The sequence below is a fragment of the Hakea prostrata genome, chromosome 8 (genome assembly GCF_041222555.1).
Source record: "Hakea prostrata isolate BN-2017 chromosome 8, UWA_Hpros_2, whole genome shotgun sequence".
NCBI classification, from domain to species: domain Eukaryota; kingdom Viridiplantae; phylum Streptophyta; class Magnoliopsida; order Proteales; family Proteaceae; genus Hakea; species Hakea prostrata.
In genome coordinates, this window is record NC_142607.1 from 33290403 (window position 1) to 33306548 (window position 16146).

The 16146-nt window shown below is 39.0% G+C and overlaps 1 protein-coding gene across 1 annotated transcript; it reads left to right on the forward strand.

The window, feature by feature from the left end:
* Positions 1 to 216: 216 nt before the first annotated feature.
* On the forward strand, positions 217 to 3498 carry LOC149007609 (large ribosomal subunit protein eL38z/eL38y-like). Its single transcript, XM_089167361.1, has 3 exons — positions 217 to 325; positions 1811 to 1994; positions 3202 to 3498. The coding sequence occupies exons 1-3, from the start codon at positions 323 to 325 to the stop codon at positions 3222 to 3224; spliced, it is 210 nt and encodes a 69-aa protein (XP_089023487.1). The 5' UTR covers positions 217 to 322; the 3' UTR covers positions 3225 to 3498.
* Positions 3499 to 16146: the final 12648 nt, after the last annotated feature.

A 16146-nucleotide genomic window follows, 5' to 3' on the forward strand; every position in this document is an offset into this window, starting at 1 on the left:
AAAAAGCACCATTACCCAAAAAAAAAAAAAAAGTAAAAGAGGAAGGTTCGTGGAAAAGAGAAGAAATAGAGGAAGGTGGCCTTGCTTTTGATCTATGTACCCCTTTAGATTGGAACTGGTCTGGGTGTGGATCAGCCTATCAGGTTTAACTCGGTGACTGACGGGGGCAAAATCGGTAATATGTAATTAAAGAGTGAAGGCTTGAAGCACGAGCAAGGCTAGGGTTTGTGAGGGAAACACCTCCAGATATAAACGTTAGGGTTAGTCTAGGGTTTGAAAACTTGGGAATTCGACGTTCAAGCTTCTCCAGCAGTCTGAAAAAATGGTACTGAAATTTGTAGTTACTCGAAAAGGTTTTGTGTTTTCCATTTTATCTGTGATCTGTTGATTTGGTTTTATTCGTCTAGCATAGGTTATTTGTTTGTTGATGTTGTTTAGGGTTTTGGATTTTACCCTTTATTCTCAAAATTAGCGATGCTATCATCGATCTCATTGGGGAACGCTGTGCGGCCATTGTAACACACAGCTTTTCAGAGCTGGAATTCATTGGTTAGATCGAATACTAAGAAATTGCAGGGAGGGAAATGGCAGTTGTGGACGGCTTTGGCTGAATTTGAATTCTGAAGCGGTCATTTTGATCGTGGTGTTTGAGTGACAGAGTAGTGGAGGAAGGCGACTTAGATGGTTGTTAGTTGGAAGGAGGAAGAGGAGGTGATAGAACCCTAGAATTGATTAGAGTTAGAAAGAAGGCGAATGCGAAGAAGGTAACTGAGGCCAAAATCCATAAATGCTGAGATCCTGCGTGCTTCCTAGAGAGAAGGGTGGGGGATGAGTAGTCGTGTTGGTGGTGGTGGTCCTTGTCTCTGACTAGTGATAGTTCAAATTTCAAACCAAAGGGACTTCTTCGAATTGGTTTCTTTTTAGAAAGCTTCAAGAAAACCCAAACAGTAGTTGACGTCCCACCCCCGGAGTTGGGACATAGACACCTAGTCCCTTCTCCAAGTCTGAAATCTGAGAGATTTGATTATGGAAATGATGAAAGAGTGATGAAAACGAGCATAATGTTGTATCTCCGCAACATACCTGAGATTTCATTGTCCTGAACTCTCTGTTACGTCTGCCTGTGATTTAATGTTGTGGTTTACTCTTAGGAGCGAAATTGCTGTCATTGAATCATCTATAGGAACTGTTAGGTCAGGCATAAACAGGGGTGGTAGGTTCTAGACCACGATGATTGTATCATGAGCTTTTACTCTATTTTATCCTATAAATTACCCAGTTATTGACTTGAGGGGGAACAATAAGATCTGTAATCTAGGTTATAGGTTTATAGGTTTTTTTATGCTTATGGAATATGATTAATGGGAGGCTACAGTGAGAGCTCCATTGTGATGTGGCTTGTTTGTGTTTCAGATTCACGGGCATATCCTTGTATATCCAAATGTAGTTTAATTCTTTGCTTTCTAAATTGAGTTTCAATCTTTCAATTATGATACAATTTTCAATTCACATTGTCTTCCAGTGGTTAATGAGATTTTTGAAAATACTGTATTATCTTTTTTGGTTCTTGTGTTTATTGTCAATGATACCTCACTTTAAGCATAGAAAGTGGCCTATGGTTAACTTTGTGCCTATTATTACCATATATGTTCCTTATGTACTTTGAGATTCATTCTTGTGCATATCTATAACTTAAAGACTTCATGAATGATTGAAAGGTTTAAATTTCGTCTCATGGTGGCTGATACTCTATTATGACTGCCTGATTTAGTAAGTTTTATTTAGCATTCTAGTTATTTTCTTTCTACAGCCAAAGCAAATACATGAGATCAAAGATTTCCTTCTCACAGCGAGAAGGAAAGATGCCCGGTCTGTCAAAATTAAGAAGAGCAAAGATGTGGTTAAGTTCAAGGTTCGCTGTTCCAGGTATCTCTACACATTATGTGTTTTTGACTCAGAGAAGGCCGATAAGCTGAAGCAGTCTCTTCCTCCAGGTTATCCTCCTTGATTATTTGCTTTACCATGTTTGTATCAATCGATGAGTTATAACTGTTCATTTCTCCATGAACCCAATAGTTTGTTTATCCTCTGAGTGGAAATATTCGTACTGATCAAGGAGGTGTAGAGTTTCTATTTGGAAACTACTTTGTAGATTTGAGAGTTGAGTCAGATTTTCCAAACCTCTGGTGCAGCTTTGCCGCAAAATCTTCATGGACATGAAATCAAAACCATAAGACTGCTGTATTTATTTTTGGGAAGTTACCCATGCCTTCCCTGGATTTCCCCCTAATTTTAATGCCACTCAAAGCAAATCAAAGTATCAGTCAGGCCCCTTGCCATCACGTTGTTGTTCTAAAAGACAAAATACCCCTCTAATGATGTGAAGTATCTATAATGCCTTTCAATTAAACATTCTGACTCAACACAAGATCAATGTGCAAAGAGATTGATCAAGGAATCCTTGCTGTTCTGTTACCCTGTTTAAGGTTAGTTCTATTTACATTTGTATTTTCTTCTGGGTTCAAGGAATTGGTATTTTTAGTTAAAAAGTGTATGATAGATACTTCATATCATTCAAGAGGTATATTTGTCTTCTAAAATACATGTCCATTGGGGTTTGATTAATGTATTGATCTGTTTTGTGGTGGCATTAGTATTAAGGGGTAAGTTGGGGGTGCAGCTGATAATTTCCCTTTATTCTTTTTAGCTGGTTGTTGCTGATTATATCATTATAAAGTCTCTTTGCAGCTCTTATTCATAGCTTAGTAATTTTCTTGCTGGATCATTCCTCCATCTATTCTCTTGAATTGGAAGTTTTTTCCTGTCTTGAAGGTTGAAAGTAGACTGTTGATAAATTTTCCTTTGTGAACATTATAAATAATAGAATCAGTTAGTCAAGACACTGTTGTTTCTAATAGACTTCTATTTATGGAATTTCTTATGTTCTCTTATTAATTTAGACTTGTTTGTTCATGAGCCAATTGGAGTATGCTACTAAAACCTTGTTTCTACAATCCTGTTATTTATGAAGTATTCGAAATCTGTCTTTGCATAGATTTTAATGTTTCCGAATCATTGGAAGTTTTCATGTGAAACAAGGACCATTTAATCTCCATCTTGTGGATCTATGGTATTTCTTTTAAATAGTTTTTGCTCCCCTCTTCTAATTGGTTTTTTTTATCTCTTTGTTTCCTTCACCAGGTTTGAGTGTGCAAGACCTGTAATTGAGTGGAATTAGACTATGCACTTGGAAGACGTTAGAGCAAGAACATGTTTTTATTTCCATCATGTATGTTGACTTGGATTTTAGATTTTTGAAATTTTGAAATTTTGTTTTCTCAGCGTTACCATCATATTCCTTTTGTTTCACAGCGCTCTGCTTTTTGGCAAGAGTTATGTATGAGCTTTCTTGGCGATAATTTTCTTATGTCAGATTGTTCAGTTAGTCACTTATTCTCCGTTTGATCCGATTTGATAGTTGGTTATATCAGGTCTATGTTTTTGATCGGTCATCGGGTCTCTTTTTGTGTTCGAACCCTGTTCACCTTTGAATAAAGGTGACCCTCAATCGCTTACCTTCCCCCACCCACACCCCCCCCCCCCAAAAAAAAAAAAAAAAAAAAAGAAAATGTTTATACTTTTCATTTGGGTATCCTGGTGAGGTTTTATCTTGACTAAAATTTATGGAAGAGTCTAAGGAAGAGAGGAGAAAAAAAAGGGGAATACTAGATCATGAAAATTTTATTTTGGTTAATTTTCGATTAGGGATGTTGAACAAATATATTGCAAGTAAATACGTGTCTTGTTATAAAGACATTGACTTTTATTTATAGATAAACAAAGGGATACATAAGTCATTCAAGGATAAAACTGGCTTTATACTTTGTTAAACCCGTCTTTATACTTTATCCCTAACACTCTCCTGCAAAGTCAAGGGTCCAGAATGGAGTTTGAGTTTGGATTGGAGAAACAAAAACCGAGTGAAAGTCAATTTCAATGTGCTTTGTATGAGCATGAAACACCAGGTTGGCGGAGAGATAAGTGGCCTCAAGATTGTCACACTACAACGTAGGTGGAGAGGGAAGATGAAACCCAACTCAGTGTAAAGAGATTGAACTCAAGTGAGTTTGGTGGTGGCGAGAGCGTGAGCCCGATATTCATTTTCGGTGCTAAAACGGGCAACAATAGATTGCTTACGAGATTGCCATGAGATGAGATTGTCACAAAGATAGATAAGAAAGCTGCCAGTGGACTTGCGATCATCTGGGCAAACAACCCAATCGGCGTCGGAATAGGCGATCAGGGAAGAACTTGGTGATGGGGTCAAATGAAGACCATATAAAATTGTTCCCTTGAGATACCGTAGTAATCACTTAAGGGCCAACCAATGCTCTTCTGTGGGACATGCCAAGAATTGGCATAGTATATTAACAAAATATGACAGATTTGGCCTTTTCAAGGTAACATACTGACGGTCACCAAGCTTCTATACAAAGTGGGATCCGAAAGAGGTGGACCAACTGAACGTGTGAGATGTTGTGATGGAGCAAGAGGCATTGAAATAGATTTGGTCCCCTGCATTCCAGCCTTCTCAAGTAATGAACTGATATAATGTTGTTGAGATAATAATAGGCCCATGGGCTGCTGAATGAGTTCAATACCCAGGAAAAAGGTTGCTGGGCCAAAGTCTTTAAGAGAAAATTCATGAGAAAGAGCAAGCATTAGAATATCAATATCAGTCGAAGAAGGCCCAAGGAAGAGAATATCATCCACGTAGATGAGAATGAACAATGGACCACTTTGATTATGGCAAAAAAAAAAGGAAGAATTAGTGTGAGAGCCTTGAAAACCAAGTATTACAAGATAAGAACTGAGGCATTGGAACCAAGCCCGAGGTGCTTGTTTAAGCCCATACAGTGAACGCTTCAATTTACATGCATAATGTGGAAATTGAGAATCAAGATACCCCTGGGGTTGTTGCATAAACACAATTTCTTCAAGAGTCACATGTAAAAATGCGTTATTAACATTCAATTGATGAATGAGCCACCCGTTAGACACAACCAAAGCTAGCAAGATTATGATGATAGTGGGCTTAATAATAGGACTAAAAGTCTCCCCATAATCAAGACCATACTCTTGATATAATCCTTGGCCACTAAGCGAGCTTTGTAATGCTCTATAGTTCCATCAGAATGGCATTTGATGCAAAATAGCCATTTACACCCTATAACATGTTCAAAAGGAGGAGGGGGAGTTAACTCCCAAGTATTGTTAGAAAGGAGTGCATTAAATTCGGTATCCATGGTGGTGCGCCATATATGATGTTTGGAGGCTTGAGAGTAGCAAGTAGGTTCTATTTCAGATGGGCTAGTAGCAATAAGAGAAATGGGTAGTGGATGTTTAGTAGCTAATAGATGAAATAGAACCTTGAGCTTGGGTACCATCCTGTAATCTAGTCACCATGGGATGAGTACGAATGGGTGCACAAGAGGGATGAACAACACATGTAGGCCCATTAGAAGACCCATTATCAATAATTGGGTCAACATCCACAAAACCCTCAACTAAGGGTGAACCAACAGAGTCAGAAGCTTCAGTAGTGGGCAAAGTAGAAGGTGTAGCAGCTATAGTATTATCCAAAGGTGAAGAAGGCCTAGCAGCAGAGTCACATTCATCAGGGCCATTAGGAGACACCACAGTGGACGAACTAGTTGAAGCAATAAAGGGCAAACAACCCAAACCAATTACAGGCAAAGGAGAGGATACCGGAGAGTGAGAAGATGTCTGATCCAGACCCTTAAATGGAAAAACTGTTTCATCAAACACAACACATCTAGATATTATAACCTTTTTATTGTTTGGATTATAACATTTATAGCCAAGATGCGAGGGGTTGTAGCCAACAAAAATGCAATCAGTAGAGTGGTATTCCATTTTATGATGATTGAAGGGTCGAAGAAATGGAAAACACCAACAACCAAAAGCGTTAAAAAATGCATAATCTGGATGTCGATGATTAACACGATAAAATGGATAATTCATTCCAAGAGCAACTGTAGGTAAGCGATTGATCAAATAGACGGCAGTAGAAAACGCATCACACCAAAAACTAAAAGGAACACCAGAGTGAGCCAAGAGAGAAAGCCCAACCTCTACAATTTTCCAGTGTTTATGTTCAACCCTACCGTTCTGCTGGGATGTATGAGAACAAGAAAGGTGATGTCCAATGCCATATTGTCGTAAAAATGTGGAAAAGCCCCGAAACTCCCCTCCCCAATCAGACTGAAAGGATTTTATTGATGTAGAAAACTTATTCTCTGCAAAAGCTTTAAAAAGTTGAAAAGCAGTTAGAGCGTCCAATTTATTTGCAATGGTATACATCCATGTATATTGTGTGAAATCGTCAACAAAGGCAACATAGTACCAATGACCTTCATTACTAACATGTGATGGTCCCCAGAGATCACTAAACACCAGTTGTAGAGGAGCCGTAAATCGGGTAGTGCAATGTTGAAAAGGAAGATAGTGAGACTTACCAAACTGACAGGGGGAGCAAACCATTGTAGAAAAACGACCAACAGTTGGTAATTGAAACTGCGAAAGTAAACGTCGAACAACACCAGCAGAGGAGTGTCCCAGTCATAGGTGTCAGATATCAGGAGAAGCCTTCATGGCTGAATAAGCAACAATAGATGGTGGCATAGAAAGGCTATACAAACCTTCCTTAAGAGGGCCGGTGAGCAGGGGTACGCCCGAGGACCGATCCTTAATGTAGAACATCCGATCATGAAATTCAAAGTACACAGGATTGTTAGCCGTAAATTTACTGATTGAAAGCAAATTATGCTGTGCAGTGGGAACATGAAGAACATCATTAAGCAGAAAAGAAGAATCCTAAGGTTGCATAATAGAGTGTTCAAGATGTTGAATGGGCAAACCTGTACCATCACCAATACGAACATAGTCAGCGCCTTGATATTCAGTTGAGGTATGAAGATGACGAACATCAGGAGTAATATGATGAGAGGAACCCGAGTCGGGAATCCAAATTGGTGGAGGAGAAGTAGAACCTATCGGATGCGCAAAATTCATCTGTGGTGATGCAAAGAAAGAGCGCTGATAACAAGTTTTGGCTTGATACCCTAGCCTATCACATAACTGACAATAGATCAAACGATTAGAACCTCTGAAATTATTACGACCACCCGAACGAAAATTGCCACGGCCATGACCAAAGGAACCACGCATAGAACCATTGTTGGTGCAACCTAGAGGGGGGTGATTAGGTTGTACCTTGTGGATTATCCCAAATTCTCGGTTTGATTGCAATTTCAATGTAAGTTGATAACTTAAATGAAATTCAATAAAGGCAAGCAATCACAACATTGAATTTATAGTGGTTTGACTATACAAGTCTACGTCCACTCCTCTCTTGGCCTCAAGAGAGTATTCCACCATTGATTCTCTTTTCAATACAATGGGTAGAGATCAAACCCTTACAATAATCTTTGTTGCGGGGCAAGAGTACCCTTTACAATCTTTGTTTAGCAAGTAGGGCAAGAGCACCCCTTCACAATTTTTGTTCACGGGCAAGAGCACCCAAGCAATCTTTGTTAATGGGCAAGAGCACCCAAGACCAAATTCTAATAAACCTAGACTAGAATTCAACAACCAATATAGATACAAGAAGTGTCGGATATTACCTTAACAAGAGGTGTGACACTTACCTCTTGTGTGAGTGTGATGCAATGTGAGTTGTATGCTCAAATGGAAATGTATGCACCACCGACACCTTTAATCACCTCAAGCTTGGCTTCCACTAGCTTGAAACACCTTGGTATATTTCTTCAAGGTTGGGAGAGGGTGAGAGGCAAAGCACAACGCCTTTAGTCACCTCGAGCTTGGTTTCCACAAGCTTGCTTAATACCTTGGAATGTTCTTCAAGGTTGGGGAGAAGGTGAAAGGCAAAGCACAAGGCTTTCTTGCAATTTGAGAGCTTTAGGATCACTTGGGGAGTGGGTGATCAAGTGTGAGTGTTCAACCTCTCAAATGAGGTGAATTGGGTTTATATAGAGCTCCTTTGAGTGCCAAAACCCAATCCCCAACGGACAGAAAACGGACACTTTTTAAGTCCAATTTTCAGCCTAGACGGTCGTCCATCTGAAAAAGATCCATTAAAGTAGCCGTTATAGGCATTTTTGAACCAGTTCGTCTGACCAGACTGAAATTCCGTCCGACCTACTGTGTTCAAAAACACAGTGGACTGCAAACAGACGGTCGACCGTCTAGTGCAGTTTTGTTGAATCAATTTTGGGGTTGGGACTTGGCTTGGGTTTTTGGACTTTTGGTCAACCCTAAGCATTGTACACCTCACTAACATGTCCTAGGTCACTGTAGTAGCATGAGTTACATATTATCAATGCATTTACATAAATGTGTATGCGAGAGTGTCCTAAGCCCTAATTCAGCCTAAGTCTTGATCTTCAACTTGATTTTTGACTTGATCTTTGACTTGATCTTGTGTATCGGTCTTGATACTCATCTTGACTTTGATTCATTGTCTAAGATGGTTGGATTTGACTTGAGCTTGACTCTCCGATATTTCTTTGGTCCGGTCATATTGCATCGAGATTCACTGTAGTGATGAGATGGCATTTCCCAACAGTCATGTCCATCTTGGCATGGTCATCTCGACTTAAACTTCATGTCCATCTTCATGTCCATCTTGGCATGGTCATCTCGACTTAGACTTCATGTCCATCTTGGCATGATCTTGGCTTTGGGCTTGACTTGAATATGAGCATATGGCTTTGACTTGGAGTTGATCCACTTGTTTTCATCTTGAACTAAAACATCACAACTCAATATAGCCATTAGTAATTCATGTTTGTTATCATCAAAACCAATGGAGGCTGATGTGGTAAATGCTAACATGGCATTTTTCAATAACCATGACGAGGAATAGGGAAGCCAAAATGTTGATTAGAGCTAGCAGAATTAGATCCAAGAGAAGTGGAAGCCACCTGAGCAGTAATGTTGGTCAAATATTGAAGAGCATTAGCAGCATGAATTTCTTCACACATAAGCAAACCATGAAGATCAGTAAGAGTAACAGGCCTCTCACGAGTGGTGATAGAGGTCACAAAAGTTTGAAAATTAGATCCCAAGCCACCAAGAAGAAAGAGAAAGAAGCCTATGCTTCCATCCTTGCACTTTTTTATGCAACCTCCCCATCGTATCCCTAAATTGAAACCCCAATGGCTATGGGTAACCCCACCTACTTGGCCGGTCCATCACTGTATATTTCTTTCAAAAGTTGGAAAAACCATCTTTTAATACGAGATGGGGTGGTGGGACTGAAAGTCACTAATGATTTCTCGAAGTTCACCTCTGTCCACTTCCTTCATAATAAATTTGAAGGCATGGTTGTAGATTTGTCACCTTCCTAAGTTTGATTTCCGAGAAGAGAAAGCAATCATCTGTGAACAACAAATGGGAGATTTGGGGGGGGGGACGCACGCTCACTCTAATACCCTTGATTGATTCCCATGAAAATGATAACACAAAGTGGCCATGAATGGGGGGGGGGGGGGGGAGTCACCCTAACGAATGCCCTTGGAACGTATAAATCCTTTCTCTAGCCCATTTATTAGAAGTATATATGAAATAGATGAGTTACTCTCAATCACCAAATCAATCCATTTGTTGAGAAAATCGATTGTGGTGGAGTAACTGCTTTTATCAGTGTAATCCCAAGACCTTTATTTTTAATGAAGTGAAAAGAACACTATTACATAAATACACTTACTTGGGTAAAAAGAAATAGAAAAATATTACATAAGCCAAAACTCCTAATAAAACTAAATTCCTAATAAAACTAAACTAACCAACACATCTTGAGAAAAAACCAAGCAGGGACAAGGTCGAATAGATCAATTGTCATTCTAGGTGGTCATAAGCTTTCTTCATATCAACTTTTAGACCTAACAATTTCTTTTTCCTTTTCTTGAGATGCTTAATATAGTGGAACATCTCATGTGCTACAAAGATATTTTCATAAATTAGTCTATCAGGGACAATAGCAGACTCTACGGGATAGATGATACATCCAAGAGAGTCCTTGAGTCGTTGGAAAATATCTTTGAAATTGTCTTCACTTCCACCCTGCATAAACTGATAGGCTTGAATTGTTCTGCTTTTTCAAGGTTGTTCACCTTGAGAATCAAGCAAATCAAGGTTCTATTCACATCCTTTGGTAGCAATGTAGTATGAAAGAAATCAGTGACCACCTTACAAAGCTCTTCTTTGGTAATATCCCAATATTTCTAAAAGAATATAGGAGGAAATCCATCTAGTCTTGGTGACTTCAAGGGACCCGTCTCACTAACTACTTCATTGATTTCCTTTACTGAGGGAACTATACATAACAAGTTATTAACATCTTGATACACCACAAATTGAATAGCACCTAGAGCCTTTTTAAGTGACTCTACATATACCCCTTAAGTTGTAACTACATTAGAGAAGTGTACTAATACTAAAACATTGATTTCCTCTTCCGAACAAGTCCATTCCCATCCATTATCCTTCAGTTTTAGAATGCGGTTAAAATGCCTTTGCTGAATGGTTGTTGCATGAAAGAATGCTAAGTTTTTGTCCCCACTTTCACTGAATGTTTTCTTTTGACTTACACTATCTTGTGTAAGAGATCCAATGAACCCTCCTAAGTCTCATCATGTTGACCCTACAAGAGATTCGCTACTGCCTTCCTAGTAGTGTGATGAGTTAAGGTGGGAAGATCAAAGTGAGATGCCGCAAAAGAAGATAAAGAGCATGCCACCAATTTGACAAGCCCCTCTTTCTCGGCTAGAGAAAGAAGCCTATGCTTCCATTCCTGCACTTTTTTTTTGGCAACTTCCCCCCTAGTATCACTAAATTGAAACCACAATGGCTATGGATAACTCCAAATACTTGGCCGGTCCATTGCCGTATCTTTCTTTCAAAAGTTGGGAAAGCCATCTTTTAATACGAGATGGGGTGTTAGGACTGAAAGTCATTGATGGTTTCTCCAAGTTCTGCTCTTGTCCACTGATGAGCACATTTATGTGTGAAATCTTAGGGCATAAAGCATGCATTTTATACACTTAGAGTGGAGTTACCTTGGGTTTTATGTTGTTTTTGCGGATTTTAGGACTTTTCAAGATTTAAGCAAATATTTGGAGTTTTGGGCTTGAATCATGCTATTTTACACGTCAAAAAGTCCATTCAAATTCTCAAATGCAAAAATGGGCCTGATCTGGAGCATGATGGGCTAGAGATGTGTGATTATGGGCCAACTCTGAAATATTGAAGAGATAAAGAAGGCAAATTTGATCTACGGCTGAGATTTTAAATCAAATCTACAGAGATATTATTGAGAGTCCAAATGGAAAAGAGTCCTTGCATACCTCAATATCTTATCTCCTATCTTGGATTTAATTAAAGAAAGAAAAAGAGGAAAAAGAATTATATTCAGAAAGAAAAAGAGGAAGAATCCCGTTTTTGAATGCCTCTGTCCAGTTTCGATCAAACCCTTCATCGAACGGTCATCCGATGTCCGATCGTGCTGATTTTTGGAGGAGAGCTTCACAACTACTTAAACCTCAAATCCAACGGTGGTTATGCATCTGATTTCTTTAAGTAGGCGCGATTAGTACGTCAAAACCCTAATTGGCTGAGTCAGATAGAAACCCTGAGTTTTATTCAAATTCAGCCGTGCTTCATATCTCATGTAAACTCTATAAAAGGAGAGCATACTCCATCAAAGGAAGGGGTTCTAGAGTTTAGTAGAAGCATTCTTTCTTCTCTCTTCAGTTTATTTAGGTTTTCTCTAGTTTTCTTTGCTTGCATTTGTGAAATTTAAATTTCTAGATTCAATGTTTAGGTTTAATTTTTTATGTAATGCAATTCAAGTTCAAGTTTCATTTTTCTCTGGGTCTAGCAATTGCAGATTTAGATCATTCTAGATCTAGATCTGGTTGTTAGGGTTGGTTGAGATTCGAATCATTTGTTCAATTCGCAAGTAAGTAACCTTCTTTATTAATCTTCTCTCCTCCCTCCATTCCCGCTTCTACCTACCCCTCCATATTCTTAATTTAGGATTTACTTTCAGCATTATTTATTGTTCTCCCTTCCCCTGGATCCTTGATCAGAGATGCCTACAGTCGTGCCTCTCTTTGGTTAAGGCTTCCTTTTCCTTTTATTGCTTTGTTTATTGCTTTGTTATTTACTTTTTGTTAATTACTTTCCGCCTATTCATTCATCATCTCAGACCACATAACCGGAGCAAGCCTACAGGCGTGCCTCTGCTTCTGGTGACGGGTGGTGTTGCATCTGCATTTTAGCTATGAACTAAATTTTACTGACTGCTTTAACATACTAACTGGTTTTACTTTTTTTTCCTTTTTATTTTTATTGTTCGCATTTTTTTTCCTGTCTTTTATTTATGCATTGATTGTGTTTAATTTATTTTTCGTTTCAATTCGATTGCATTAGATGTATAGATTATGATTGTTTAGTTTAGTTAATTAGTTAACAAAAATTGAATCATTCCACTCTCGCATTACTATTAAGAAGTTGAATTCTAAGTGGTATATCTCCTTGAGATCGACCCGTTAGCTACACGATACCGTGCGCTTGTGGTTACTTTAAAATTTCATAGACATCCACTTCCTTCACACTAAATTTGAAGGCTTGCTTGTAGATTCACCTCCCTGAGTTTGATTTCCAAGAAGAGAAAGCAATCATCCGTGAACAACAAATGGGAAGTTTGGGGGGGGAGGGGAGACGCTCATTGCCTCACTCTGATACCCTTGACTAGATTCCCATGATCTGGTTCCAAAATGATAGTAGTAAGCACATGTGAACACAAAATGAATAAAAAGGGGTGGGGGGGAGGTCACCTTGACGAATGCCCCTAAAAGGCATAAAGGATCCTTTCACTACCCCATTTATTAGAAGTGTATATGAAATAGATGAGCTGCCCTCCATCACCATATCAATTCATCTTGTTGAGAAAGCCGATTGTGGTAGAATAGCTAGTTTTATCAATGTGAGCCCAAGTGTGAAATCCCCCGGATTTCTACCCCTTTAACCCGTGGCTTCAAAATTGAGAAAATCGGGCCTCGAGTTGACGGCAAGCAGGGCCATTCAAGTGGAGCTCGAAGGGTTGGAAATGGAACCAATGTTAGTGGATGACCCTTGTGATGACTCATCAACTCTCCTAAAGTTTAATTGAAGAGAGAAGATTAATCATGATGGTGTAAAAAGGGTGATCTTGGAACGTCCGTAGATCGATGATGGAGAATCCGATTGACGCAAATAAGGTATCAAATCGAAGATCGTTGAAAGGCCTTTCCAACAAGCAAAAATCACCAAAATTGAAGTCCATTTGAGGGGTCAACTTGGGACCGGTTGAACGGTCGGTCGACTGCCCCAACCCCCCAACCATTTTCCAGCTTCGGGGCAAAATCGGGTTTTTCATGTTTAAAACCCTATTTTGAGTTTCTAACCTCTCATACTTGCATTTTAGAAGGCTAGTACGAAGCTGAGGCTAAAGGAGGAAGAGAAACCAAGGGAAAGGAAGGTTCCTAATCGTTCGGAGGCGTGCCGGCACCTGGATCATTGCGGAAACGTTAGGAAAGGTAAGAATCATCAAACCCTCTTCTTTAAGCTTAGTTTTTGGAGTAGTTCTTCGCAATAAATGATAGATTTGAGTAGTTGTTGCTTGATAGGTGTTTTGAATGCTTGCAAATAGTTTCATTTATGTTTCCCTTTGGTTTGTAAGTGATTTGTGCGAGTTGTTGCAAACGATTTTGCATTTTGGCTCTCAAACCCAGCCAAGAGCTCTCGTGAGAGCCCAAAATTGGGGCTTTTTGATTGAGATGGAATTAGATCAAATTGAAGGTATACTTAGGACCCTATTGTTTCCAATTAGACATTCCCAAAGTTTCATTTCGATTCGACTTTGAATCGATGGTGAAATATTGATTTTCGCCGAAACTAGGTTGAAAAAGGTGGGTTCGAAACTAGTTGGCAGATTAGGCTTTTGTTGGGTGATTTTGGGAACTTTATTAAAACCCAATTGACTTCTAATTTATGTCCAATGATCCTCTTACATGATTAGGTTTATTTTGATTATAATCACCAACTCGTAAGTGTGACTTTGTGGAACCTTGGAGAGCTTATGCTAACTAAAAAGGTGAGGAATATACTCTACCTTATCTTGCATGTTTAATTATGTAATTAAATTTCATTATTGATATATTGCTTTGTTTTAATATTTATTATCTTGTGATTATGTGTGGGACGTTGCACGAATGAAAGGTAAGCAAGTATCTTTACTTCTATTTCAATATTCTTTGAAAACAATATGAGAATATATGAGATGGATGAGATTGAATGGATTGAGTGTTTTCTTTTATTTTCAAATTCTAAATCATTGATATGAAGATATATGGATGATGTTGAATTAAATTACTCTTTTTATTTTATGTTTCAAACTAGGGTTGTGGGTTCGCCCATTACCATAGTGAACTTACATGAGTATGCATCTAGATTTAAGTACATGAATGTTAAGTGTTTAGAAGTGTTTGGCTAAGTAATCTTATGAGTACTACTACCCTTCCGGCAGGGGTATTGAAGCCGGTTAACCCATGATGTTAGTGGCTGGGTCCTGAGCGTCAAGCAGGCCCACTATTATCATAGAGAGGTAGGGTTGCATATAATAGATAAGGGCTCATGGGCGCTCAAGACCGGTGAAATGATCCGTGAGAGGACATGGAGAGCATCCTGTCCATTATATGTGGATGACCACTGGGTTAAGGAATGGGATCCATCAGATGCCTCTCGTTGAGGATTCCATTCATAGGTGGAAAGGTATTGAACCAAAAGGGCACTAGGCATGAGGGGAGATATCCAGACCAGATGTAGTACGAGACCGTATGACTTTGCACTGGGCTAGGATTATCCTTGACACGCGCCAATCTTATACCAAACGGTGATGTGAGAGAGTGGTGACCTATACCCCCAACCATGGCTTGGCAGGACTTTACCCAACAACCGCGGAGAACCCAATAGACGTCTCTTGTTGAGGGAGAGTGACTGAGACCGCCCAAAGGAGATTGGTGTACAAACTTAATGCGTGTCTACCATAGAGACCTCATGATAGAGTTAGGAGCATAATATCATAATTATTCATACATCATATCATTATCATTAATTACATTATCGATACTCAAGCTATATGTGTGGTGTGGAATCTTGTGTACGAATGCACGATATGATGTGGAATCTTGTGGACGAATGTATGATAAGATGTTGAGTTGACCTCACTGAGTTTTGTTGAACTCATTCCTTTTTATATGTTTGTTTCTATTAGAATATTTTGCAGGTTATGAGGACTCCTTCCAAGTGGAGGATTCGTCGCTGCCAGGCTTCCTTGAAGGAGTGACTGAAGAGGATGTAGATTTGCATGGAGCTTCATGCCCGTGCAAAGACTATTCTTATGAGTTTGGATTCCATTAGGGAATCAGTTTAGTTTAAATTCCGCTGCAACAAACTATGCTTCCTTCAAACTCTGATGTCCATTTTTATTAACTTTAGATAATGGATGATTGTAACCTTTTGATAATCCAGATTTGATTACTTATTATTAGAACTTGATTTATTATTGTCCTTTTAATTATGCTATATTATGTGTTGTATGGAATTGTCACTAAACCTAGGTCTTGCGGTGTATCACCCCCACGGGTATTCGGGTATGGCCGGATCCGGCTGGGTGGGGTGTGACACCAAGCCCTTTATTTATAATGAAGTGAAAAGATCTTTATTACATAAATACCCATCTTGTTGAGAAAGCCGATTGTGGTAGAATAGCTGGTTTTATCAGTGTGATCCCAAGCCCCTTTATTTATAATGAAGTGAAAAGATCTTTATTACATAAATACATTTACTAGACTAACAAGAAATATAAAATTACGTGACCAAAACTCCTAATAAAACTGAATTCCTATTGTAACTAAACTAATCAACACATCTAGAGGAAAAACCAAGCTAGGACAAGGTCGAATAGATTAACTGCCATTCTAGGTGGTCATAAGCTTT